Raw genomic sequence first — 26,232 nt, 5'->3', positions numbered from 1 at the left:
GGTAGGGTGGAGCCCGAGGGCACCCCAGTTAAAAGGCTGTTGAGGCGTCTCGGGGGAATGGAAGGCCGCGCTAATGTCGGAAGAACAGCTGACTCCCTGAAGGAAATCCAGGGCGGTCACTGTTCTCGACTGCCCAGACCTCTCTGTTTTTAAACTAGCCACAGCCAAGACAGCCCTAACTGTCCCACCGTTACGCTCGCTAACATTAAGCGCCCTTCCAGCGACCACCTCCCTGCTCTGTGCTCAGCGGGCCCACAGGCTGCTCTGAAAACGGGCGTCCTCAGGTATCTGTCTCTCAGAGGTGCTGGCCTTATCGCCTATGCGTCCATTCCAGCTTCATTTCAATGTGCCCGCTCTGCTTCTCGACCACCCTCCCGGGTCTGAGGCGGCCCAGCGTCTCCGGGAAATTCCCGCCTGTGCAACCGGGTTGTCCCGTAAAGAACATGGGTCGGTTTTCCGGGTGTGGACTGGCGGGGTCGGAAAGCAAGCCGGGGCAGGCCAGATGGTAGCACTCGGGACACCGTATCCCCTTGCCTTGCCTTCTCCCGGCCCACCCACCGCACCGCAGGCGGTCGCCATCAAGCGCCTCCGCGGCGTCTGCAGCTGGTCCGCAAACACGCCCACCCGCACGCTCAGAATCACTTGCCTCTGGAGTGGAGGAAAAAAAAAAAAAAATAGGGAGGTATTGAGCATGCTCGGCGGGGAGGGCGGGGCGCTCCCGGGCCGCGAGTCAGGGCAGGCGCTCCTCAAGTCGGCTCGGCGTCTCCGCCGCCCGCCCGCTCGGAGCCGCGCCCGCCGCAGGCTGCGCCCGCCCGCCCCGCCCCGCCCCGCCCCGCCCCCCGCCGCTCGTCCCCGCCGCGGCCGCGCCGCCTGCAGCAGCAGCAGCAGCAGCAGCAGCTGCTCCTCCCCGGCGGCCGCCCCCCGCGGGTCCCTCCCTGGCTGCGGGAGAGGCAGAGGTAGAGGGAGGACACAGCGCCGCGCCGCCCGCACCGGAGACCTTCGCCTCGCCCTGCTGGCTCCTCACCCTCTGGGAGGAACATGGGTAAGTCATCCTTCCTCCCCCGTCATCGCCTGACATTTTTCTCTTTCTCGGCGTGTTGCAGGGTGGGAAGCATTCCTCGCGCAAAGTTGCCAGATTTCTCAAATCCACGGGTGTAATACAGTGGCTCTTCCTCCGGGGAGAGTCGGCGCACGCGGAACGCACGCCGGTCCCTGGGCTGGGAGGGTCCCGAGCGCGGGGTGGGGTCGGCCGCGGCTCCGGGCACCTCGCTGCCTCGCCTCCCCTCCTCCATTCTTCCTGCCCGAGCGGGTGCCCGGGCACCGCGGAGCCTGCCTCGCGGGCTAGCCTCCTCTGCCTGCCCCATCCCCGTTTCTCCGGAGGCCGCCCGCTTCCTTTCCCCGGCGTCTGCTGGGCTGGAGGCTCGGTCGGACCGCCAGAGAGACCACTTCGCCTAACTTCCCTGTCAGGGCGACCTTTCCCCATCTTGGGGACTGTTCATCCCGACGCGGGGAAGTGCGAGCAAGTAGTTTGTCAGGGCGATTGTACAACGTGCACGGAAATTATTTTTGATGGGGGAGAGCGGACAGCCTCATGGGTTGAAAGGATGACTTGTCAGAGGCCACGAGGAACGTGAGGAAGGATGCATAGAGCCGCTAGCTGTTGAATTAGTGTTGGGTGACTACAGTGTGCAATATTCCTGTGCTCAGCCCATTTTCTTGGTTCCTTCGCCTGTCTACTGTAGGAGGAAACGCACCCTGTAACATGTTACCGAACTTACGTGTTAGTTATTCGTTCCCAGCTTAGCCTGCCTACATCTACATAATCTGATTTTAGTTCCTTTGTATGTCTGGTTAATCTCAAGAGATTGTTTTGGATGAGGTATTTAAAAGCAAATATATTTTCTAAAACTGCATATAATTTATCTTAAAATTTTTTCATAACATATTGCTTAAATACTAAGTTCAGTAATTACAAAAACGTCTGATTAATTCTGCAATTATTTTTTTTAATAGTAGCATTTCGGAATAGCATACTGCTACATGTTCCCAGTTTGCTTCCACTGTTATCACAGTTTCCTCTTTTTAAAATTTGCTCCATTGGCATCTGTCAACTCGGATTTTCCTACCCCTTCCGTGCAGGTTATTTTAAGCCTAAAATGAGTGTGGTTCTTTGATCTGTCAATACAGTGCTCAACACATCTAGAGTTAGGTCGTGGCAACTCAGAATCTTCAAGGAAGTATCTAAATCTAGAAATGGTGTCGATGGAGCTTACTGGGAAAGCAAATGCTCCAAGCTCTGTTTCAGACTTTTGAGGCTAGTGTTGCAGGAGGTGATATGAATGAAAAATGAATCTGGGTCCCTGAATTTTATTTTCAGTTCAGTTTTTCTCCCCCTTTTGGTGTGCTATTGACATGGTGAACAAATTTATGTGGAAATGGGTGGCTCATATGTACTTAGCTTTTCTCTAGGAGTAGAAATTTAAATAAATATTAATTCAGATTATTGGACACATTGTGAATTTTCCTTGAACATTCAAAAATTTACTCCTAATTGTAGGTCACAAGTTTCTCCTGTAAAATACATTTGCCCATGTTTCAAGGTGAGCTACAAAATCCATTTAAATAAAATTTTAACTTCCATGTTGAGTAAGAATCTTTTCAGTAGAAAAAATTCAGTTATGTTGCAATACTTATGAATAAAAATACTTAAAACACAATTATTTACTTAAAAATAATTAATCTTCAAAATCTTGAATGTTATTGCTTGATTTCAAAGAATGGCCAGATAGAAACCTCTTATTTGGAGCTTCTCAGATACTCTTTGATTAAATCAGTCTCCCATAGCACTCTGTACCTTGTTGGAGGCTTTTTAGTACTTACATAATCTGCCTTATAATGGAGTTGTTTATGTGTGTGTGTGGTTAGCATTTAGTCATGAGTTCCAAAAGATGAAAATTATGTCTTATTGATTTTTGTGTATCCCCCCCCACCCCTCCGTGCTTTACACATAGTAGATATTCAATAAATCTTTGGTGAATTCATTGTTGAACTTAAAACCTACCTATTATTTTCAGTTTGTGAACCTGAAAGTATGGGCTGTGAACAAACATTCAAGTTGGTAGACTATCATGGAGGCTTGGAGGAAATGGGAACAGAGAAGTATAATTTTACTATGACTACTCTTCTCTCACTAAAAAAAAAAAAAAAAAAAGAAAAGAAAAGAAAAAGAAAGTTGGGTCTTCTCAGAGTTAAAGGTTTTGGAATAGCCTCCAGGCTAGCCATTTCCTTCTGCACTGCTGTTTTCAATGGTAAGGTGGTTTATCAGATGATCACTAGATACATACAATAATGTAAAATTGAAACCGTGGAAAGCAATTTCATATTCTGAACCAAGGAAGTTATAACAATTCGTGTATACATAAAAGGTATCTTGATTAATGGTAGGAAAAAAATCACTTTTTAAGGCTTTTTAATCACTTTTTAATCACTTTTTAATGCTTTTTAATCACTTATTAAATAAGGTGATTTAAAAAAAATTTTTAATGTTTGTTTGTTTTTGAGAAAGAAACAGAGTGCGAGTGGGGGAGGGGCAGTGGGCAAGGGAGACACAGAATCTGAAGCAGGCTCCGGGCTCTGAGCTGTCAGCATAGAGCCCAATGTGGGGTTTGAACTCACAAACTGCGAGATCATGACCTTAGCTGAAGTTGGATGCTTAACTGACTGAGCCATCCAAGGCGCTCCATAAGTAAGGTGATTTTTAATAATCTCATGGCAGTGATTTTTCCCTGTAAGAAAGTGAAGGAAACTTCCTATATAATGTTATGGGTGATGGCTATTATTTAATGTATATATTTTATTATAAATTCAACATGTACTTAATATTTATTGAATATCAACCACGTACACTGTACTGTGGGAGGAAAGAGAGGAATAAGACATTCATATTTCAAGCTGCATATAATATTAACAGGAATGAGATGGTACATACACAGCTATAACAGAAATAAAGTATAAGTGATATAAAATAACTTTACATTTACATGTATTGTAGATTGAGGGCATGGAGAAAAGGTTTTAGAAAAATGATGTTATTTGAAACAAAAAAAGTTGGTTAAGCTTCTGAAAGGTAAAAATGAATCAGGCCGGGGGTTGGGAGGAGAGAAATGGCATAAGTGAAGTTAGAGAGGGAACACTCAAGGAGTTTCAGGATATGGTTAAATAACCATGTTTGGTTGGAGCAAAAGGTAAGGTAAGAGTGTGTGTCACCTTCCTCAGTACTAATAGGTAAAGACCAGATAATGGAGGACCTTAAATGACAAGTTGAAAAAGTTTTTGGACTTTGACTTGTCTATTGAGGGACTGTGAAATGTTTTTCTGTAGTTAAGTGATGGATCAAGTCTGTGGTTTAGGAAAATTAATCTGTCAATTGAGTCAAGGATGAATTAGATGAAAAAATAGAGAACACTTCAGAGGGTGGTTGTTGCAGTGTGGGTGAAAATATTTACTGGTCTGAACTTGGCTGTGACAATGGGAAGAGAATACTGCAAATAAAGAACAGAATTTCCTTGCTAACCTATTGAATATGGAATTGAGAAAGGAGTCATACATTGTCACCTGGGCAATAGAGAGATGTAAAATTATTAATATATATTTAATCCACTGGAAGAGGAAATGTGAATCGTTAGTTTTGGACCTGGTGAATTGGACTGTTTAGTTTGCCATTTAGATTCTCTGTTCATTGATGACAAGGATTCTTATAATAGGTTTTGAATACATTTCTAACACTAGTGTCTGACACATAGTAGCCATGCAGTAACCATTTGTTAACTGACTGAAACTAGGTAAAAAAAAAAAAAAAAAAAAAAAAAAAAAAAATTTAACAAACAGTTATTTTAACTCTTAAGAGAGGATTTTGAACTAGAGATCTGGAAGTTACCCATAAATCTCCTGAGATGATATTTCAAGTTAGGTAGGAGGCTGAGAGACAACAGAGGGAAAGAAAAAATTTGTCCAAAGTAAGAATCTTGAAGAATGACCCATTGTTAGGGAAGTGGAATGGAATGATTTGACACTGGAATGGACGTAGGAGTGAAAGACTAGAATCTGCATGTGGTTGGTTTCATGAAAGAATGGTCAATAATGTCTTTTGCTTCAGACCAGTGATATGGACTGAGAAAAGGATCTTTGTTGATATAGTTTGCTTAGGATATTACTCAGTATATTTTCTAAAAAGCAGCTTTAAGAGGTATGCTAGAAATGGAGGTCAGTTGTAGAGGCTAACTGGATAATGAGTAAGTGGAACTAAGAATTCCCAATGTATTCATGCTATATCCCTTGACCTATTTAAAGATCTGTAAGTAAGCATAGGTTTTTAAAAACATTTTTAAAATGTTGCACTTTACATGGAATGACACATGCTATTTTCTTGCCTGAGAATAATTTGTTATCTCACCATAGTGCTTCAAAATTTCTTTGACATTCCATTTTTTATGTCATTGTGTCTTAGTACAGTATGCTTTTTATGTTTGCAATATCTGTCATACAGAGTGAGCTTAGAAATGGTTTTATAATTTCACATGACATTTTACATAAAGTGTACTCTTCACTGATGAATGGTTTTATCACTTTTTATTTACTATTAGTCTTTGTGAATTTTGGATTTCTCTAGTTGTATGTATGCCTCTAATTATACTCTTAATTCCTGGAGTTTTGTTTTTCTCTATAAATTTGTGTTAGCTTTAGATATAAGTCTTTTTTTTTTTTTTCCTCTTGTATTTATAAGTCCAGGAATGGTTTCATAAATAAATAGTAAAAAATAGTACTTTTACTTGTTCTTTGCAAAGTAGAGTGATAAAAATCTTTGTAAACTGATAATCACTAAAATTTATTATTTTAAAAGAGATTGACTAGTTCAATAATTTTTATTATGTTGCCGTTATATCTATGTTGTATATGTCTTTTTTTTTTTTTTTTTTACTTATAGGAGAATTGAAATCATTAACTTTGGTAGAGTCATAGTCTATCTAGTACTATGGTTTGGGAGGTTTTAATAACCCTAATTCATTTTGTGAACTGTAGATTTTAACTTTCACAGGAGCTTCTAGCTGCCTTTGGGGAAGAGTATGGTTTTCCTCTTCAGAGATTCCAAGTCACCTGAATTTGAACTTGGCAATTCTGGTGTTATTGGTGGCACCAACAACAGCTATAAGAATGACTTAAATTTTTTAATCCTTGCTCATAAATATCTGGAAGAGTGGAGAAGGAAGATCCACTCCTTTGGGAACTTCATGTTAATTTTAGATAATCATGTTCAGATAATACTTAATTTGAAATACTTTCCTAGGCATTTAACTTGGCAAATAGTTCTTTCTTGTGGAGAGAGGAGGTATAATAAATGAAGATACCAGAATAGGTTATAAAGTCTATTTTGGTTATAAAATCCTATGATTCTGTGAAACTGAACTTTAAAATGTACTCAGTATCATTGATGTCTTAAATATGCCATAAACATACTTATATAATTCATTTTTCTTTGGAGTAATGTCGACTTGAGGTAGCACTTCAGGGTTTGAACCAACCTGTTAGCTTTGTCTAACCAGACAGCCTTAAATACCATTACTCATACTGGCTAAGATATAGATTCAAATTGCAGAGTAATGTCATTCTCTCAGTACATCCATTTATACAACTTTTGTTGCTAGAAGCATTCCAGACATTAAAAGTGAGAATTAGGATAGTGATAAATGGAAGTAAATTGAGCTGCTAGCTATGATTGGCTATGCTTACAAACTCCAAAGTCCTTCTAACTTTTTGTACAGAAAATTAATTTTGTCTTTTATGAGCTATGTATCTGGCCTCTTCTCTAAAAGCTGTTTTGCTTAATTTTGTCCATATTTATGATTTTAATTACTATGTGTATGCTGTTAGTGCCTGTGTGTGTGTGTGTGTGTGTGTGTGTGTGTGTGTGTGTCTTGGCTGTCTTTTCATCTAAGAGATTATTAGACATCTCTACATGCATAGTTAATTCAAACTCATTTAGTTCAAAAGCAAACTATTGTGTAATTATTAATAACGATAACTAGAGGTGTGATGGTTAATGTTTAACCAGAAACCCTTCTCCACAAAAGCCCTGATTTGTGGTGGTTGTTGATATCCTATGAATTCATGGTTGGGAAGAGATGAGATACAGCACACTAGTATATGGTGGATCTGCTATATAGATATAAGAACCTGTGAGCACAGATAATAGTAAAGGGTAGTAAAATAATTAAGTAGTAATGAGTTTTGAGTAGTAAAATCTTTGTTTTAATATAACTTACTTAAGTTTATAAGATTTAATTTTCAATAATGTGTGTTTTAATAATTGCCTCGAAAATTCTTAAAAATTTAATAATCATTTCTCATGGGCTGGTACAGGTGGGTTCTGGTATACCACTGGATTAATAATTACCATTTATTACTGTTTAATAAGAATTATTGACGAGTTATGTTAAACTTTACACTTTCTCATATTTTTAAAATTTAATTTTAATCTTTTCAACAATTCTATGAAGTGGGTGATACTATCCCCATTCTACCGATTCAGAGAATTAAGTAATTTATCCAGGGGGAGAGAGCTCAGTCTCTAAAATCTTGTTTTAGAGCAGTGATTCTCAAATTCTGGCTTGCTTAAGAATCCTGTAGCATTTGTTAAAAAAAAAATTACTAGGCCCGCCCTCAGAAATTTTGGTAAGTAGGTGTTGGGTAGGCTGAGAATTCGCATTGTCAAGACATTGGCAGATGATGCTGCACTTTTAATAGCCTCACCATAGAGCATAGGTCTGCAGACTTTTTACGTAAAGGGTCAGATGGTCAATATTTAGGCCAAGAGGCAAAATCAAAAACAAGAGAGAAAATATATATGATGAGAGAAAACAAATATCCACAAATATTTTGTTGACTATGTTCAAAATACAACATTAACTGAACAAAAGTTATTGCAATATAGGTCTACCAATGAAAATATTGTAATTCTGTTTTTGAGATAGCATTTCACTTAATTGGGACTCAGAGTTACCCTGCCATCAAAATTGATCCAGATGTTCATTTGTTAATGCAGATCTTTAATGTGATTTTATGGATTTTGTCTTTGGAACATGTTTTCACACAGATAGGTACTCTCAAATGCTCGTATCCGTGTATCCGTCCATGGGCATATGATTTTATTAATGAGACTATTTATTTCTATGGAAGGAATTATAGAATCTTTTAGATTCTTCTCTTGACATTTAACATTTAGCATGCTACTACATTGTAAATTAACCACTTGTAATAGTAGAGTAGAAACTCCTCTGTTACTTAAATGGATTTTGATGTTTGGAAGTTTCATTTGCGTCTGAAATAAGGTCTGAAAAACAGTGCTGCAACAGTAGTTTGAGCTTGCAAAATATATCTGTTGTAGATTTGTATATGTGTGGAGATCTTATTGTATAACATTTGACAGCATGAGAAGGGTATATAGCAGATTGATGGTTACTTGTGTTTCCAACAACGTTGTCAAAATGACTTAACATAGTTATGTTTCTCATGTAAGCACTATTTTGCCTTGATTTTCAGGTCAAATTCTAGGAAACACCAAATCTGCAGCAAAATCTAATTTCCAGAGGCATTCATTGTTTGATAATAGTGGCATTTTTCCCCCAGAAATTTCATTCTCACTTTTTTTTTTTAATGTTTTACTTATTTGGGGGGGGGGGGGGGCAGGGAAGGGCGGGGGGGGGGGGGAGGGGGAAGAGAATCCAAAGCAGGCTCTGCACCGTCAGCGCAGAGTCCAACGTGGGACTCGATCTGAGCAGAAATCAAGAGTCAGATGCTTAACTTACTGAGCCACCCATGCACCCTGCATTCTCACCTTTCTGCTAAAAAATCACAATAAAACTCTACCATTGGTAAGCCATTAAACTGCTCTGTGACAAGGTAAGTCAGGATATTTGGCTTCTAATTCTTATCAAAGTACGCAGAACTGACAGTGGTTAAATCAATGAGAGTGAATGAAGTTGATACTCCTGGCATGATAATTTAAAATATCTTCCTTATAAAATGCCTGCCAATAAATAATGTAATGAATAAGCATAGACTTTAACCACCTTACATTTCCACAAACATTGTAAGTTTGTTCAGCTATGCCTTTTACTGTTCTTCACATTTTTACCATCATCATTTGTAACACATCTTAGCAGATTCCACTTCAGGTTGTACTGAATTAATATTTTCTCAACTTTGAAAATATTCTTGCCTATTCTATGCAGACTCTTCATAGAAGCTACTTCTTTAGTTACTTCACACTCAGCATCAGTCGTTCCACAGATAACATGCAGTGTCACTATTACAGGTCAGCTCATCAAGAACCAAGGAAAACCTTTCAAAATCATTTGCCTTATTTTTTAGTTGAATATTTATATTGTTCCTAGTGTCCTCACCTCTTCAAGTAGCTATCATCACAGAAAGGCTGCCTCAAACAAATCACCGCATCCTCCCCCCCCCCCCCCCCCCCCCCCCCCCGAAATATTTCTTTAGCTCACCATGAGCTCACCAAGCTTTCCGTGCTTGGTTAATGAGTGAACCACTCAGAAACTTACTTCATTTGCAACTTCATTTTCATTTTTTATTTTTGAAAAGAAATTCGGCTGTGATGAGCCATTATGTTTTGTTTTCTAATTTCTCTGACCCTTTCCTATGAATTGTGAATATGATGAAGGCTTAGTCTGATAATATAGTGCTGTATTTTTCTAGCATAGCTATAGTGTCACTGCATGATACAGTGGTTTGCTATCTTATTCAATAACAAACTAATCCATATACCACTTTAAATACCTTAAAAGTATGACATTTGAAGTATGCTTTTCCTGTTTTGACTTGATCAAAGTGAAATGTTGTGTTATGTCAGTAGACCTGGTACTTGAAACAGTGGACAGCCATAACTGTGCTATCCACGGTGCTGCCCATAATTTGGAGCACATCAAACAACAGGGCAAACTGATGAAAGTGCTACCCACGGTTTCTGTCTCACCTACTCAACTCTGTCATCATAATGTGAACACAGATATAGACAATAAATACAGGAGTAAGTTGTGTTACACTAAAACTTTGTTTATGGACACTGAGTTTCAATTTCATATAATTTGCACATCATGAAATATATTTCTCTGTTGATTTTATTCAACCATTTACAAATGTAAAACTGTTTTACCTATAGGCTATTCAAAAACAGGAGTAGGGGCACCTGGGTGGCTCGGTCGGTTAAGCGTCTGACTTCGGCTCAGGTCATGATCTCACGGTCTGTGGGTTCGAGCCCCATGTCGGGCTCTGTGCTGACAGCCCAGAGCCTGGAGCCTGTTTCAGATTCTGTGTCTTCCTCTCTCTGTGACCCTCCCCCATGCATGCTCTGTCTCTCTCTGTCTCAAAAATAAATAAACGTTAAAAAAAAAAATTTTTTTTTTAAAATAATAAAAAAACAAAAAACAGGAGTAGTTTGCTTGCTCCTACTATAGAGTCATGCTAAACTACCTCATCTTTACCGGTGACTTTTTCTCCCTGTGAATTCCCTAGCTCAGTAAATGGTATCACTATCTATCCAGTCAACCATTCCTAAAATCTAGTCATTATAACATCCTTTGGATTCCCTAAGTTCTAACAGTTCTGCCTCTTTGAATCAGCCCTCTCCTCTTTTCTCTGCTGCAAACATGCCAGTTCAAGGTTTTATTACCCCTTGAAATCTTCTTACTCTTCTGTAACAGATGTTCTTTCCCCCAGCATTTCCCCTCTTAACCAGTTTTTACATGCTGCTAGAGTACTCTGTTTAAAAGGTGAATCTGATCATTTCACTTCTTAGATATATTTTTTTCAGTAGCTCTCCAACACATCTAGCAGGGTTCCCAAACTCAAATGAAGAAACTATATGATTAAAGAGGGTTAAAGTGGTAAGCTTTTGACACCAGTGCAATTTTTTCCTCACATACTAAATTGAAAGGGATATTTTTTAAAATTAATTTATTTTGAGGAAGAGAGAGATGGAGAACAAACGAGGAGGGGCAGAGAGAGAGAGAGAGGGAGAGAGAGAAACACAAACAGACTCTGCACTGTCAATGCACAGCTCGATGTGGGGCTTGAACTCACGAACCATGAGAAGTTGACCTGAACCAAGATAAAGAGTCAGATGCTTAACTGACTGAGCCACCTAGGCACCCAAGGAATATTTTTTATTTTCATAAAGATGTATGTTTCCTCTCACTTTTCTTAAAAATTGTCTGTTTTTCATTTTCTCTCTTTTGATAAAAGACAAAGGTTAGAAAAATATCTCTCTACTATAATAAGAATAGCAATGAAAGCATGATGAATGGCAACTAACACTGGGCCTCAAGGTGAAGATACAACACGAAATGAGGAGACTATGGCAGACTAGAGGGTATGTGCCTAACCTACAACAGGAGTTCCCTACTGCACTCCAACCGTTTTTGCCGTGTAGGAATGTGGACCCAGGGAAGCCAGATTTGGGGACTTTTAAAAGAATCCAGCAATTAGATTTTTATCTACAGATAGCTGGCCCTTGAACAACATGGAAAATGGTGGCATGGACCTCCCACACAATTGAAAATCCACATATAACTTTTGATTCCCTGTAAAGCTTAACTACTAATAACCTGTTGACTGGAATCCTGACCAAGAGTAGTTAATTAACATATTTTTTAAATTTTATTTTGAGAGAGAGAGCGCGAGTGAGTGGGGAGAAGTAGAGAAAGAGGGAGACAGAGAATCCTAAGCAGGCTCCGCAGCTATCAGCATAGAGCCCAACATGGGTCTTGAACCCATGAACTGTAAGATCATGACCTGAGCCGAAACCAAGAGTCACACGCTTAACCCCACTTGGCTCAGTTCGTGATCCCAGGGTTGTGGGATGGAGCCCTGCCTTGGGCTCCACACTGAGCATGGTTGCCTACTTAAGATTCTCTCTCTCTCTCACCCCATCTCCCCCGCTCACGCGCACATGCTCTCTCTCTCTCTCTCAAATAAATTTTAAAAAAGAAAACCGTAAGAGAAAATACACTTACAGTGCTGTACTGTATTAATTGAAAAAACATTCACATATGAGTGGACCTGTGTGTGATTCAAACCTCTGTTGTGCAAGGGTCATCTGGACTTAAGATTGTTAATGGTTTTTGGAATTGTAAGATCCAGGGCCTCCAACAATGACATCATGGCCCTGTATCTTTCTGTCCAGGGCAGAGAACTGAGGGTTAGGGAGGCTAAGAGACATGCCCAAGTTCACACATTGAGTTAGGGGTAGTGTCAGATCTAGAATCTTGATTTCCTAACTCCTCTGCAAGTGTTCTCTTCATTATACCAGGCCAGCTCCAATTTGTTAATGAAAAAAAACATATCTGTACACATACACAAACACACATACCTATACACACATGCACACAGAAATGAGCTAACTTCAAGGATTCACTCACGTAAATAGGTTAGTGGAAAACTCTTCCCTTTGTAACATTTTTATTACTAAAGTCTAGGTCCTCATCTCTTCATTCCTGTACTACTGAGACCATTTCTTAGTTGGCCTCCCTACTACTAGACTCTGTGCTCTCCAGTCTTTTCTACATGCTACAACCAGATTAATCCTTTTAGATTAGTAAAAAGATACTGCATTGATTATATCATTCTTCTCAAGATCTACTACTTGAACTGACTATCCTATCACGTCTAAACTCGGCTGAGCTTTCAAAAGTCATAGAAATCTGTTACCTTTCTTATATTTCTCTCTCTGAAATACATCTTCCTTTGATAATCACTGACCCTGAAATATTCTTTGTCAGTGATAACACCAGTATACCTTTGTTCATGTTATTCCTCCTCCTAGAGTAACTTTTTTCCTCTGTTCTTATTCATTCTCCATTGTCTAGCTCATGAAGGCTACTTCAGACCTCTTATTTCTCTGGATACCTGTTACTTCTTGGACTCCTATAACACATTCACTAATACAGTTTTAGTCACTCAGTGTTTCATATTTCTTGTTGGCATTCAGTAATACTTGTTTGTTCAAGTCATAGTCACTGCAGACTTAGGTCAGTCTTCTTAATTAACAGCATTATCCTATAGTGATTATAGTCATGTTTATAATAGAGCTTGCAAACCAGCAGCCAACGGGCCAAATATACTTTGCAGATGGGTTTTGTTAGAGAAGTTTTAGAAATTGGAATTAGTCAACATTTAAATAACATGAAATTTCTGATAGAAATCTATTTTGCAAATTTTTCTTGAAACATTAAAAATTTAAGATCCCTGAGCCTGTATTCCTATTGGTGACAGTTAACGATAGTGTCCTTAGGCAAGGTGTGGGGTCTCCAGTTCAGTACTTCTTCCTATTATTTTAAATCCTACAAATTTCACTCAGTACTCTATCTGGAAGATATTTTTTAACCTGTTCATTTGTACTTTATTTTTTAGTTTATTATTTTTTTTTAATTTGAGTATACCTCTTTCATCTGGCAACTATCTTTTAATTTTCTGTATTTATAGATTTGATTCTGCTTTTTGTTTATCTGTTTTGTTTGTTTTAGATTCCACATGGAATCATATTGTATTTGTCTTTCTTAGTCTGATTTAACTCACCTAGCATTATACCCTCTGGGTCCATCCATGTTGTCACAAATGGCAAGATGTCCTTTTTTATGGTTGCGTAATACTCCTGTGTGTGTGTGTGGTGGGTATGTGTACACTGCGTCTTCCTTATCCATTTGTCTGCTGACGAACACTCAGGTTTCTTCTGTATCTCGACTACTGTAAATAATGCTGATTAAACATAGGGGTGCATATATCTTTTCAATTAATGTTTTTGTATTCTTTGGGTAAATACCCAGTAGTAGAGTTATTGGATTATACGGTATTTCTATTTTTAACTTTTTGAGGAACCTCCATACTGTGTTCCACAGTGGCTGTACCAATTTACATTCCCCCTTGCAGTGCATGAGGGCTCCCTTTTCTCCATATCTTTGCCAACACTTTTTATTTCTTGTCTTTTGATTTTAGCCATTCTGACATTTAGCCAAGATGACATCCATCTTTTCATGTGTCTGTTGGCCATCTGTATGTCTTCTTTGGAGATGCGTGTTTTTATCTTCTGCCCAGTTTTTCATTGGATTATTTGTTTTTTTGGTGTTGAGTTATATAAGTTCTTTATGTATTATGTATTTTGGATATTAAACCCTTGTCCTATATATTATTTGCAAATATTTTCTCCCACTTAGTAGGTTGTCTTTTTATTTCTGCAAATATTTTCTCCCACTTGTCTTTTTATTTTGTTGATGATTTCCTTTGCTGTGTAAAAGCTTTTTTGTACGTGTATGTATGTACACGTATGTATGTGCATGTATGTATGTAGTCTTCATTTCTTTGAAGAGACATATCTAGAAAAATATTGCTGTGGTTAATGTCAGAGATATTACTCCCCATGCTGTCTTGTAGGACTTTTGTGGTTTCAGGTTTCATAGTTAGGTCTTTAATCAATTTTTAGTTTATTTTTGTGTATGGAGTTAGAGAGTGCTCTAGTTTCATTCTTTTGCATGTAGCTGTCCAGTTTTCCCAGCACTATTTATTGAGAAGACTGTTTTTTTTCCTCATTTTATGTTTTTTCCTCTTTTGTCATACATTAATTGGCTATATATGTATATAATATATATAATATAAAACATATAATATTAACTGACCATATTGTGGGTTTATTTCTGAGCTTTCTATTCTTTTCCATTGATCCATTTTTATGCCAGCCCCATACTGTTTTGATTAATACAGCTTTGTAGTATGTCGTAAAATCTGGGATTATGATACTTCCATCTTTGTTCTTCCTCAAGATTACTTTGGCTCTTCAGAGTCTTAGTTCCATACTAATTTTAGGATTCTTTGTTCTAGTTCTGTAAAAAATGTTATTGGTATTTTGATAGGGAATACATTTAATCTGAAGATTGTTTTGGATAGTATGGATATTTTAACAGCATTAATTCTTCCAATCCATGAACATGAACTATCTTTCCATTTGTTTGTGTGATCTTCAATGTCTTCCATCAGTGCTTTATAGTTTTCAGAGTACAGATGTTTCACTTCCTTGGTTAAGTTTTATTCCTGGGTATTTTGTTGTCTTTGGTGCAATTGTAAATGGAATTGTTTTCTTAATTTTTTTTTTATTCTGTTTGGTTATTAGTGTATAGAAAAGATACCAATATCTTGTTATTAATTTTGTGTTTTGCTACTCTACTGAATTCATTTATTACTTCTGTTACTTTTTTGGTAGGGTCTTTAAGGTTTTTTTATGTATAGTATGTCGTCTGTGAATACTGACAGTTTAACTTCTCCCTTACCAAAATGGATGCTTCTTCTGTTTTTCTTGTCTGATTACTGTGGCCAAGACTTACAGTACTATGTTGAATAAAAATGATGAGAGTGTACATCCTTGTCTTGTTCTTAACCTTAGAGGGAAAGCTCTCAATTTTTCACCATTAGATATGATGTTAACTGTAGGTTTTTCATATGGCCTTTATTATGTTGAAGTATGTTCTCTCTAACCCCACTTTGTTTAGAGTTTTTATCATGAGCAGATGTTAAATTTTGTCATGTTTTTCTGCATCTGTTGAGATTTTCATATGATTTTTATCTTCGTTTTGTTGTTGTGGCATATGGCCCTTACAGGTATTTGAATTTGTGATCTCTGAGATTTCTGTTATAACTTTTGAATTACCAAAGAGTTAATTGTATTCATTTGGCCATCAGTCATGGTTTAATCTGCAGTTGATCAGAATGATACAAGGAATTAGAGAAATAGAGGATAGAATCTCTCCTCTTTCATAAATTAATTCTGTAGTATAGCCTTTAGCAAGTTACTTAAGCTCTTTAAGCCCTCATTTTATCTGTATCCTTAAAGTATTATCATTATTATTGAATAAGAACCAGATAATAGATTTCAAATAAAAATGGAAGGGGGAAAAAGCTCATTTCATAAAGAACTAATACAATTCATAATAAGGAATCCTTCACACTCAGTTACTTAATAAAGGCTGACCAACCCCCAGACCCAGATCTATTGTATTTTTTCCCTTTTTTGTGTGTGTGGGGGCATGCCCTTGAGCATTAAATACACTTACTAGGGAAAATGATGGTATGGTATTTTTTAAAAAGTCATCAAAGTGCAATAGGCTGCTAGATTGTTTCTAAAAAAATTATTTTCTTGTACATATTAGAAAGCATTTTCTAATATATAAGGATTATATAAAATTATTTAAAATAATTATATCAAATGAATTACATAGAATTACATAATTTTAAAGTATTTAAAGCAACAGTTTAAATTTAAAATTATGTAAAAAAGAATTACACAAAATTATAAAAATAATTTCAAGTAACTAGTAAGTTCCCCTTTTTTATGTGTGGGGATTTTGTTTTTATAATCAGGAAAAGAAAAAAACAGGAATCATTGTACTTTAACAAAAAATTGCTTTCAAAGCTGTGAGAAGCTTACACCAAGATTATTTTTAACAAGAAATTTGTCAGGAATGAAAAACTGTTTCCTTTAGTTCTTATAAAAAATATTCCATTTTGAAGATTCCTCCAGTAGCTCCATTATAAAAGATGACACTGATCCTTATAAAGAAGCAAAGCTTACACTGAAATATTTATTTTACAGAAATATAGATGTTAGTTTATCTTTAACAACAAAATTATAATAATGACAGGACTTTTATATGAGCTGATTAACTTAATTTCCTTTTAGTTGCAAGAATGCGTTTTTGGGAAGGGTAGTGTGAAGCTCCAAGAAAGAATAACTGTATTGTGTCACATTTCTGGCTTTTATGTGGTTTGTATAAAACATCATCAGTCAGATCAGAAACACAGGACTATCCTATTAGGCAATACAGAAAGTGACAAATAATGCAAGCAGTGACAGTTTTGCTTTTGAAAAGCTTAACCTCTAACTGTAAGATAATAACATAAAAGAAATGAGTAACAGAAACAGATAAGGATATAGTTTGGATTCTTGAAAGAGAAAACGCAGAGACCAAAGAATTTAAATAAGAGAATAGATCATATTTACCTTTTAAGCACCTAATAAAACTTCTCAAGAATATACAAGCGTTCATTACTTACAGTGATCTGGAAAATTTTTCTTAGAATTTATTTTTCTATTTAACAGTTAATGAAAGCTGGAGTATGTATCCAGCATTGGTACTGCCCTTGAGATACTATGGCAGAGACTGCTCCTGGTACATCTCATTGTGATTTCCTTCCTTCCTTCCTACCTTCCTTCCTTCCTTCCTTCCTTCCTTCCTTCTCTCTTTTCTTCCCTTCCCTCTTCCTTCCTTCCTCTCTTCCTCTCTTTTCTTTTCTGTCTTGCACACATTCACATATATAGACAGTTGTTAGCTCATAAAACTACCTAACACGGTTGGGTTATAAATTAATTTTTGAAGAATTTACATCTACATAAAGCAAAATATAGGTACTCCTTGCTTTGCACAGTTCTGATATGCATGAAATATGAATGAGTTTCATTTAACCTGGTACTGTGAAGATTGCCTGTTCACTGGAAAGAGCCTAGACATTGAAGACACATGTGTCTGGATTTATCCCACCTTTGGCACTTATCTTTCTGGGCAAGTTATTCAGCTTCCAGATACAACTTTCTCCATTAAAATATGGACAATAACAATAACACCTATTTCACAAGGTAGTTACAAATATTGATGAAATAATAACTATATAAATTTTAATTTCTATTCCCAAAGGTGAACATACATTTTTTGGGAAACTGTATCTTGTGTTCAGATGAAAAAGCAGTCAAAGGATCTAATGCTGTTGGTTGTGTTATTTTAACCAAATCAGTATACCGAATATCAAATTATTATAGCAGATTGTGCTTTCCAAAGATGGCCACAACAATATGTCTTTCCCCACACATATTTTTCAAGAACTTGCCATTCCCCATTGAGAGCTGGGGAGTTCTCTTCCTGTTTAAAATGAGCATGCTTGTGACTCACTTGTAACCAATAGAATGCACCACAAGTGTTCTATCATTTCCTAGGCCTGATAGTAAAAAATGTTGCTTCCATACTGTTTGTGGAAATGCTGACCTGCTTGGAGCCCTGAAAGTCTGACCCTGTAGCTACCATTCTGTGGGGGAGCCAGGCCATCTGGAGGAGCCTCGGGTCTCAGGTTGGCATTCATAACCTCCCAAGTCCTTTCAGTCCAGTCACCAGAACCATCAAATGATTCAGATGATGCCAGCCCCTGCTATTTAGTCACTCTCGGAGACACACCCCTATCTTTTGAGACTCTTCACTGAGGCCCCAGACCTTGTGGAACAGAGACAAACCATCCTCAGTGTGCCCTTTATGAATTCCTGGTTCACAGAATCTGTGAGTTCAATAAAATGGCTTTTGTTTTATGCCATGAAGTTTGAGGGGGTGGGGGGGTTGCTAATGTAACAATAATAATTGGAACAGTTATAAAACCTGAAAGATACATTGTTTCAGTAAGAAATGGGTTGCTATTAAAACTTTCCAAAGTGGGAACTACCTGATGAATAAATGTTTATTGGGTTTTTCTTTTCATTTTAAACAAAGATGGCCTAACAGAGAATTTTGTCTAGTAAATAGCATTTCCCTGTGGTTTATTTAATTGTCTTTTACTTGACATTGATTCCCTTGAAGAAATATTTGCTGCCAGAAAAGAAATATGCATGTTTAAACAGTTTAAACAGTTTTATTATTGCTTTATGGTAAACTTTACCTGTTTGGCTAATAAAAACTGTCAATACTCTTAGTAAGGATAGTTACCACTAACATTTGTGTATTTTTAAAAAAATTTTTTTGTTTATTTATTTTTGAGAGAGAGAGACAGAGACAGAGAGAGAGAGAGACAGAGGCAGAGCATGAGTAGGGGAGGGGCAGAGAGAGAGGGAGACACAGAATCCGAAGCAGGTTCCAGGCTCAGAGCTATCAGCACAGAGCCTGACATGGGGCTTGAACCCACAGACTGTGAGGTCATGACCTGAGCCAAAGTCAGATGCTTAACCAACTAAGCCACCCAGCCACACCAAAATTTGTGTATTTTTTTTCTCAAAGCACAATAGCCTAATAAAACCTGATAGGAACAAAGGAATATCTATATTCATCTTTCCAAATTAAAATTTAGTAGTTATCCTTAATACCAATTTTAATGTTGATCTTATAATAATAACCTCATATTAGTATATTTGGCAAAATTATTTTGAATTTGTGTCTTTCCTATCACTTTTTGGGGGACTGTGGATTTCTACATTTATTACCACCAAATAATAAAATAATACTTTGTTGTACATTTACCAAGGGATTTCAGTTATAGGGCTGTTATTATGATTTTCTAAAATATAATTGTCATAATAATGGTACTTTTTATTAAGGCTATTACCATGCAGAAGATAATCAGTATTGTAGTAATATTTGGATGGGCTGTGCTTTAAAGTTTGTGTGTGTGTTTGTAAATATAAATAACTGCATATATATACACATGTATATACATATGTGTACATCTATATACACATACACACACACACAAGGTGCTTCTAGAAGAATGCACAAGAAAATGTTAACATTGATTGCTTCTGGGAGTGAACTGGGATATGTGAAGGTAATTCCCACCCAAAATAAAATCGAAAGTAAGGGGGAACAAAAAGTTTTTCTAACTGTGATAACTGTGGTATCTATATTCATGTTTGTATCTTTGGCACTTAGTGCAGCGTTTGGTGCTAGGTCAGCCTTTAGTTAGTATCATTGAACAAAAAGAAGCTTGAGGTTATCTTGTTAATGTATTATTCACTTGATCCACAGCATTCATGACCTGATACATTATGATATTTTTCACTGAAAGAGCTAATATTCTTTGTCTTTTCTCACATAATTTCTCATTTTTCTAAGAAGGCTATTTATGTATCTGTACTAGTCTAGGTCTAATCAGAAGACAGACCACATAATGTTAAATTTATATGTATATATAAATATCCTGACAAGAAACATGAAGTATATACATCATACAACATAGCTTGTTATTTACAGAGCATTTTAGTACATACAGCAGGGTTGCACCACAGGAGAGGAACTCTGAAATTACAACACTAAAAGCTTATGTAGGGTTGCTGGCACATCTGTCATCCAAGATACACACACACACGCACACACACAGACACAAACACACACAGTCTATAATCTGGAATTAAACAAATCATTCCTACTGAAGGGGAAAAGTATCTCTAGTGTTATTACCCTAAATGTAAGCTAAAAACAAACCTCTGGAAAGAAGAGGGGGATTTTTTTTTTTTTTTTTATGTTCCTAGAATGTCTCCAGAGAAGGAGACTTATTATAGCTTATCAATTTCCCTTGCTCAGAAGGCCCTAGTAGTAAGGAATGTCAAGAAATCCAGGGAGAATGGTCTTCCATTACACAGAAATGTAAACAGGAGACATTTAATGTAAAAAATATTAAGCAATAATAGGAGAGTAACTTTAAAAGTATATAACAAATCTGATGGGTAACCTTGAGCTACGAGAGTACATCCAAGGAAGGACAAACTTCCTCGGAAGGTGAGTTCTCATTAAGATATAATTAAGATCACTGCGTTGCCCAGGCCAGAGGTAGCCCACAGTCACTAGGCCTGCAGGAACAACTCTTTGGAGAGCATGCAAGCTGAGGTTGATGAGTGGTCCCCAGACAGTAGGGCATGCAGAGGAAGTTGGGGTGCCCCAGCAGGTACTGCTAGAACTGGGCTAGAGAAGCCCCTTTCTACAGGAACCCAGCACACTTCTTTGTACCAAAAGTGTACCAGAAGTTTGGACCAGAGCGGCTCTGGGCATCCAGCCCCACAGGGTTTCCAGCGTGTACATTTCCAGGGCTGAAGAGATGATGTGGGAAGCAGTGACTTGGGCTGGGATGCAAACGAGTTGTCTGGGGCTATTGTACAGAGTTCTCCTGCCTCAGTTGAGAGCTGGAGAAAAAGTATGGTGAAAGCTATGACTTGCAGATGTGTGGCACTGGAGAAAATTATGAAGACTGAGCATGAAGGAGAGCACTTCCTCTTCAGTACTATCCATTGTCCTCTACAGACATACCTTGTATCTTGCCATCTGGCAAAGGGAGAATATTTAAAGGGCCAGGATTCATTTTTACAGATCAGGCAGTGAGGGTGAATTTGGAGCTGACAGACATAAGTTGATAACTGACCTAATGTCTCTTCATTCTGTTGCTTAAATTTTCTTTCAAATTTATGGTGCATCATAGCTTTAACACCATTTAAGTAAGGGCATTGTCATACTTTCTGATTTATTTAGTTCTTATCTAAATCGTCTTTTGTTTTATCTTGACTCTAAATTTTCATTATGCTTTCTGTAGCAGTATCCTGGGAAAATATTTCTTTTGTGGGTTCATAAATAATAGTTTAGACAGTATCATTTTCTAAAGATTTTTTAGAAAAGATTTTTAATATATACCTATGTTTAACTCACCTGTCACATTTATGATTACTTGTGTAGGTATCATTTTTTCTTTTTGGCATTTTATTCAGAAAAGCTAGTGTTGCCTAAAAATTTATAAATTTCAGTGTACATTATCTCTTCCTTGTTATTTATTAGATTACTAAGTGAAACTATTTGCTTTGCACGGATCTTAATGAAATATACTTCTTTATATGTTTCTCCAGCTAAAGAAAGTTCCTTTTCTGTAGGTCTTTTATGTCAGTCTTCCATCCAATTCTCTATTATTACAAAGCGTTGTAAACAGGGTCTTTCCTTCTTTCTCTTTGTTTGATTAGTGACAGCTTTAAGTATATTCTGATGGAGAATCTTGCTCAAGACTGCTTGTAAGTCAGAGTGTTTAGCCCCAAACACTTCTCTCTATCTATGTTATGTAGATAGCCTTCGGAAATTCCCATACACTTAGGCAGAATTTCCTCTTATATTATCTGCCCCTTGTCTGACCTTCCTTCCCTGTCAGGCATATCTTAGAGTCTAGGACAGAGCTTGGAGGCATGATATCATTTACTCTTGAATGTTAAGTGCCAGGAACCAAAGCATTGTAGGCAGATACTTATCCTGGAGGAGTAGAAGGTCACAGCTAAAATAGTTAAGTCTAAGATCAATGTGTTAATCTAAGGGGCTAAGTGGAGTGTAAGGGATAAATTAGATGGGGCCTGAACAAAACTGGGAAATACAGGATAGAACATTGTTCTGTAAGAATCCTGGTGGTAGAATATTGATACTGTGAGAACTCTGGTTTGCAGGCACATGCTAGGTATAAGAAGTTAGAGCAGAGCATATATATTTCATGTGGTTATTTGTATGTTTACAGAGTTTCTCTTCTGTTAAGGACTCAATGAGCTTACCTGTACAGGAGTGAAGTTTGAAAGTATATAGTTTCCACTTTCCAGCATCTTCTGGAACTCATGTGTCCAGAGAGCATCCCGGTAGTTCTTCACACAGAAGCTGTTTGTAATGACAGATTGCACGTTTTTACCAACATCATTCTGGTATAATTCTTGGGTTTCTTTAAATTCTTTGACAAATGCCATCAGACTTTGTTGATTTATCTACATTGATTTTCTAAGTTGGCTTATAATATTTTGGGTGTTGAACTACTATTGGGTATAGTATTTTAAATCATTCTGTTAGGGAATTGTTGAGAAAAAGAAATCGCCCTCATATTTTTCTGGGTCATTTCTGCGACAAGGCATTAAGCCTGGATCTCAGTGTAAATCCCTATCTAATTTTAAAAAGCCAATGTATTAACTTTTTATCAATTATGTTACATGCTAAAGCTATAATTGATAGTTATAAAACATGAAAATAATTCTTGAACTCTAAGTGAAAAGGTTTTAGGCATAGTGTGAAATAAAATTTTACAAACTATTTCTTGCTTTTATCCATAATGGCTTAATATTATAGTTGTGAAGATCATCTGTCAGACTCTTGACCCTCTAATCAAATGTGACAAGTTAGACTACATTGTTTCTGGTTTAAACTAAAATAGACTTTAACATCATTTAAGAATGAATGAAAAGTGATTGCTCATAAAGTTTTTATCTGATTTCTGAAATAATTAGAATGAGAAGAACACTTAGAAATGTCGTTATTTTTAGGATAGTTCGTCTTAATAAAAATATTAATTATGGTGGTTTGTACCATAATTTATAATAAAAGATGCAAGCACAAGTAACTCAGAAAGTAAGGTAGATTTTCAGGATTCGTGAAGTTTCTACTATAGAGAACAGTGTGAGTACCTTAGAAGAATTTCCTGTGCTACAAGAATTTTCCTTTAGTATAATAAATAAGCTAAATAAATTTCCCTCTAGTATAATATCTTAGTGTCTTAGTATCTTAGGGTATCTCAGAAGAATTAGCATCTTAGTATCTTAGAGTATCTTAGAAGAATTAGTATCTTAGCGTCTTAGAGTATCTTAGAAGAATTTCCTGTGCTATAAGAATTTCCCTCTAGTATAATAAATAAGCTAAATAAATTTCCCTCTAGTATAATAAATAAGCTAAATAAATTTCCTTCTAGTATAGTAAATAAGCTAAAAGAGTTTTATTAACCCAGGACTATAAAACTAGCAAAATGAAAAAAGCAGAAGAGATAGGGTGATCTTGGTTCTAACATTGAAGGCGCAGAGAGAGGAGAAGGCCAAGAACAAATGTTCAGAGACTGGTGTTTTGAAGTCAGTAGAAACTATTCCAAAAAAAGAAAAAGAGTCTGTTGCTTCAAAGATATCAAATAAGAGGACTGAGAAAAATCCACTGGATTTGTTGTGATATCATTTAAGACCTTTGCCTGAGTAGTTTTGATAGAATTTAAGAGGACTTGGTTAGATTGTGGTTTTAAGAGTGATGAAATGGTTAGAAGTAGGAGATGCAGAATTAATGACCAAAGTCAACTTTGCTTACCTCTTTGAAGATGTTATGTTTCTTTTCACAAGGCAGGCTAGACCATCTACTGTCATATAGGAAATAAATTACTTTTAAGAAAAATTATTAATACTTCTTAGTAGTAGAACCTCCCATGAAAATTATCATTCTTGACTCACTGCCCCCCCCCCCCCCCCCCACCAGCCAAAAGCTGACAAATTTTTCATTAGAAGAGTTTCAGTGTCTTAATGGTAAGGATTCATTGCTGAGATTTACTGTCATGGTTTGAGGGAGTCCAAAAATAACACCCTCTGTTCCTTACCCAAGTTCAGAATCACTGGAGATGTAAGCAAATGAGTTCTCTGATGGAACTCAAAATAACTGCTTTAAAATTGGTGAAGGCTTACTTGTATAGTTACAAAGGAACTGCTAATACTCCAGGGCTGAATTAGATGTATTTGCTAATGTTGTCACTGGTGTAGCTGGACACCCAAAGGTATGGAGGAACAGAGAGTTCTTGCCATTCTAAAAAATCAGGAACCCAGAAGGGGCTGAGTTATACATATCCATTTCTTCTTTCTCAACTTATTAATCATATATATTACTTCTTTCCTAGAGAACAGAGGTAATGGTGGGCAGTTGCCAAGGGAGTACGCAGAAAGGACCAGAAGTGTCAGTGTAGTAGAAATTTTTCCATAAGGAAGCTTGAGGCCAGTGGGAAAGGGGTTGCAACCCCAATCATTTTACTTTCCAATATGCTCTTTTATTTTATTTTTGTAATGTTTTATTTATTTTTGAGAGAGAGGGGGACAGAGTGCGAGCAGGGAAGGGGCAGAGAGAGAGGGAGACAGAATCTGAAGAAGCTGGTTTCAGGCTCTGAGCTGTCAGTACAGAGCTTGTCGCAGGGCTAGAGCCCGCAAACCCTGAGATCATGACCTGAACTGATGTCAGACGCTTAACCGACTGAGCCACCCAGGCTCCCCTCCAACATGCTCTTTTAAAATTGATGTATATTTGGGGTGCATGGGTGGCTCAGTTGGTTAAGTGTCTGACTCTTGGTTTCAGCTCAGGTCATGATCTCATGGTTTGTGAGTTGGAGCCCCTCATCCAGTTCTGTGCTGACAGTGGGAGCCTGCTTCGGATTCTCTCTCTTTCCCTCTCTCCCCAACTCGTGCTCTGTCTCTCTGTCTCTCTCAAAAATAAATAAACGTTAAAAAAATAAAATGCTTAAAATCATAATAATGTGTAGTAATTCTCTTTGACAGCTTTAGTTGTCTCTGGATGAAGAATTTAATGAACTTTCCTAAAAAGATCTCACATCATTAATAGGCATGTAATTATTCCCATGGAGAGACTGAATGATTTTTTGTCAATAAGAAATCTTTTAAAAGTAGGATGATCTATGTAGGTTTTAGTTATATATTTTATATTCTTTAATGCTTCAATTGACTTCATTGATCTTAAAATATAAGACACTATATACTTCAAATCATATGGAGTACATAGTAGGTGCTTAACAGGTCACATTTACCTTCCCTTTGCTATTGGTACACTTTGGTTCTTCAGCATGTCATACAAAGGATGGTAACTAGACAGCTTTGTACAAGTAAGTAATTCATTCCTTTGTTTACTCAATTAACAAATATTTACTGGATACCTCCTATGTATCAAGTGATAGGTATAGTGCAATGACTATAATTAACAAGATGCCCCATACAATATAGTGGGGAGCATATGTTAACAATTAAAAAATATAATTAAAAATTATCAGGGGCACCTGGGTGGCCCTCTTGGTTGAGTGTCCGACTTCAGCTCTGGTCATGATCTCACGGTTTGTGAGTTCAAGCCCCGCATCGGGCTCTGTGCTGACAGCTCAGCCTGGAGCCTACTTCAGATTCTGTGTCTCCCTCTCTCTCTCTGCCCCTCCTCCACTTGTGCTCTGCCTCTCTCTGTCTCTCAAAAATAAATAAATAAATGTAAAAAAAAATTAAAAAAAAAATTTAACCTGGGGCGCCATGGTGGCTCAGTCGGTTAAGTGTCTGACTTTGGCTCTGGTCATGATCTCGCAGTCTGTGAGTTTGTGCCCTGCATGCCAGGCCCTGTGCTGACAGCTCAGAGCCTGGAGCCTGCTTCAGATTCTGTGTCTCCTTCTATCTCTGACCCTTCCCCACTTGCTCTCTCTCTCTCTCAAAAAAGTAAATGAACATTAAAAAAAATTAAAACAAAAATCCTGTGAAGGATGGATATAGTGATTGAGAATGAACCCGTAGGGTTAAGGAAGAGG

The 26,232-nt window shown here is 37.3% G+C and overlaps 1 protein-coding gene across 3 annotated transcripts in view; it reads left to right on the top strand.

Annotated features, from left to right (window-relative positions):
• Nucleotides 1–837: 837 nt before the first annotated feature.
• RAP1GDS1 (Rap1 GTPase-GDP dissociation stimulator 1) overlaps nt 838–26,232 on the top strand; it is a 167,935-nt gene continuing 142,540 nt past the window's right edge. The window contains exon 1 of one of the 3 annotated variants that reach the window (XM_019415489.2): nt 838–1,042. In XM_019415489.2, coding sequence (XP_019271034.1) covers nt 1,039–1,042 — 4 coding nt within the window. In that variant the 5' untranslated portion in view covers nt 838–1,038. The remainder of the gene's footprint in view (nt 1,043–26,232) is intronic. The other 2 variants (XM_019415478.2, XM_019415496.2) reach the window with 2 other exon arrangements.

The sequence above is a fragment of the Panthera pardus genome, unplaced genomic scaffold, assembly GCF_024362965.1.
Source record: "Panthera pardus isolate Hobbes unplaced genomic scaffold, ASM2436296v1 HiC_scaffold_13, whole genome shotgun sequence".
NCBI classification, from domain to species: domain Eukaryota; kingdom Metazoa; phylum Chordata; class Mammalia; order Carnivora; family Felidae; genus Panthera; species Panthera pardus.
This window is presented reverse-complemented; position numbering and strand designations above follow the sequence as displayed.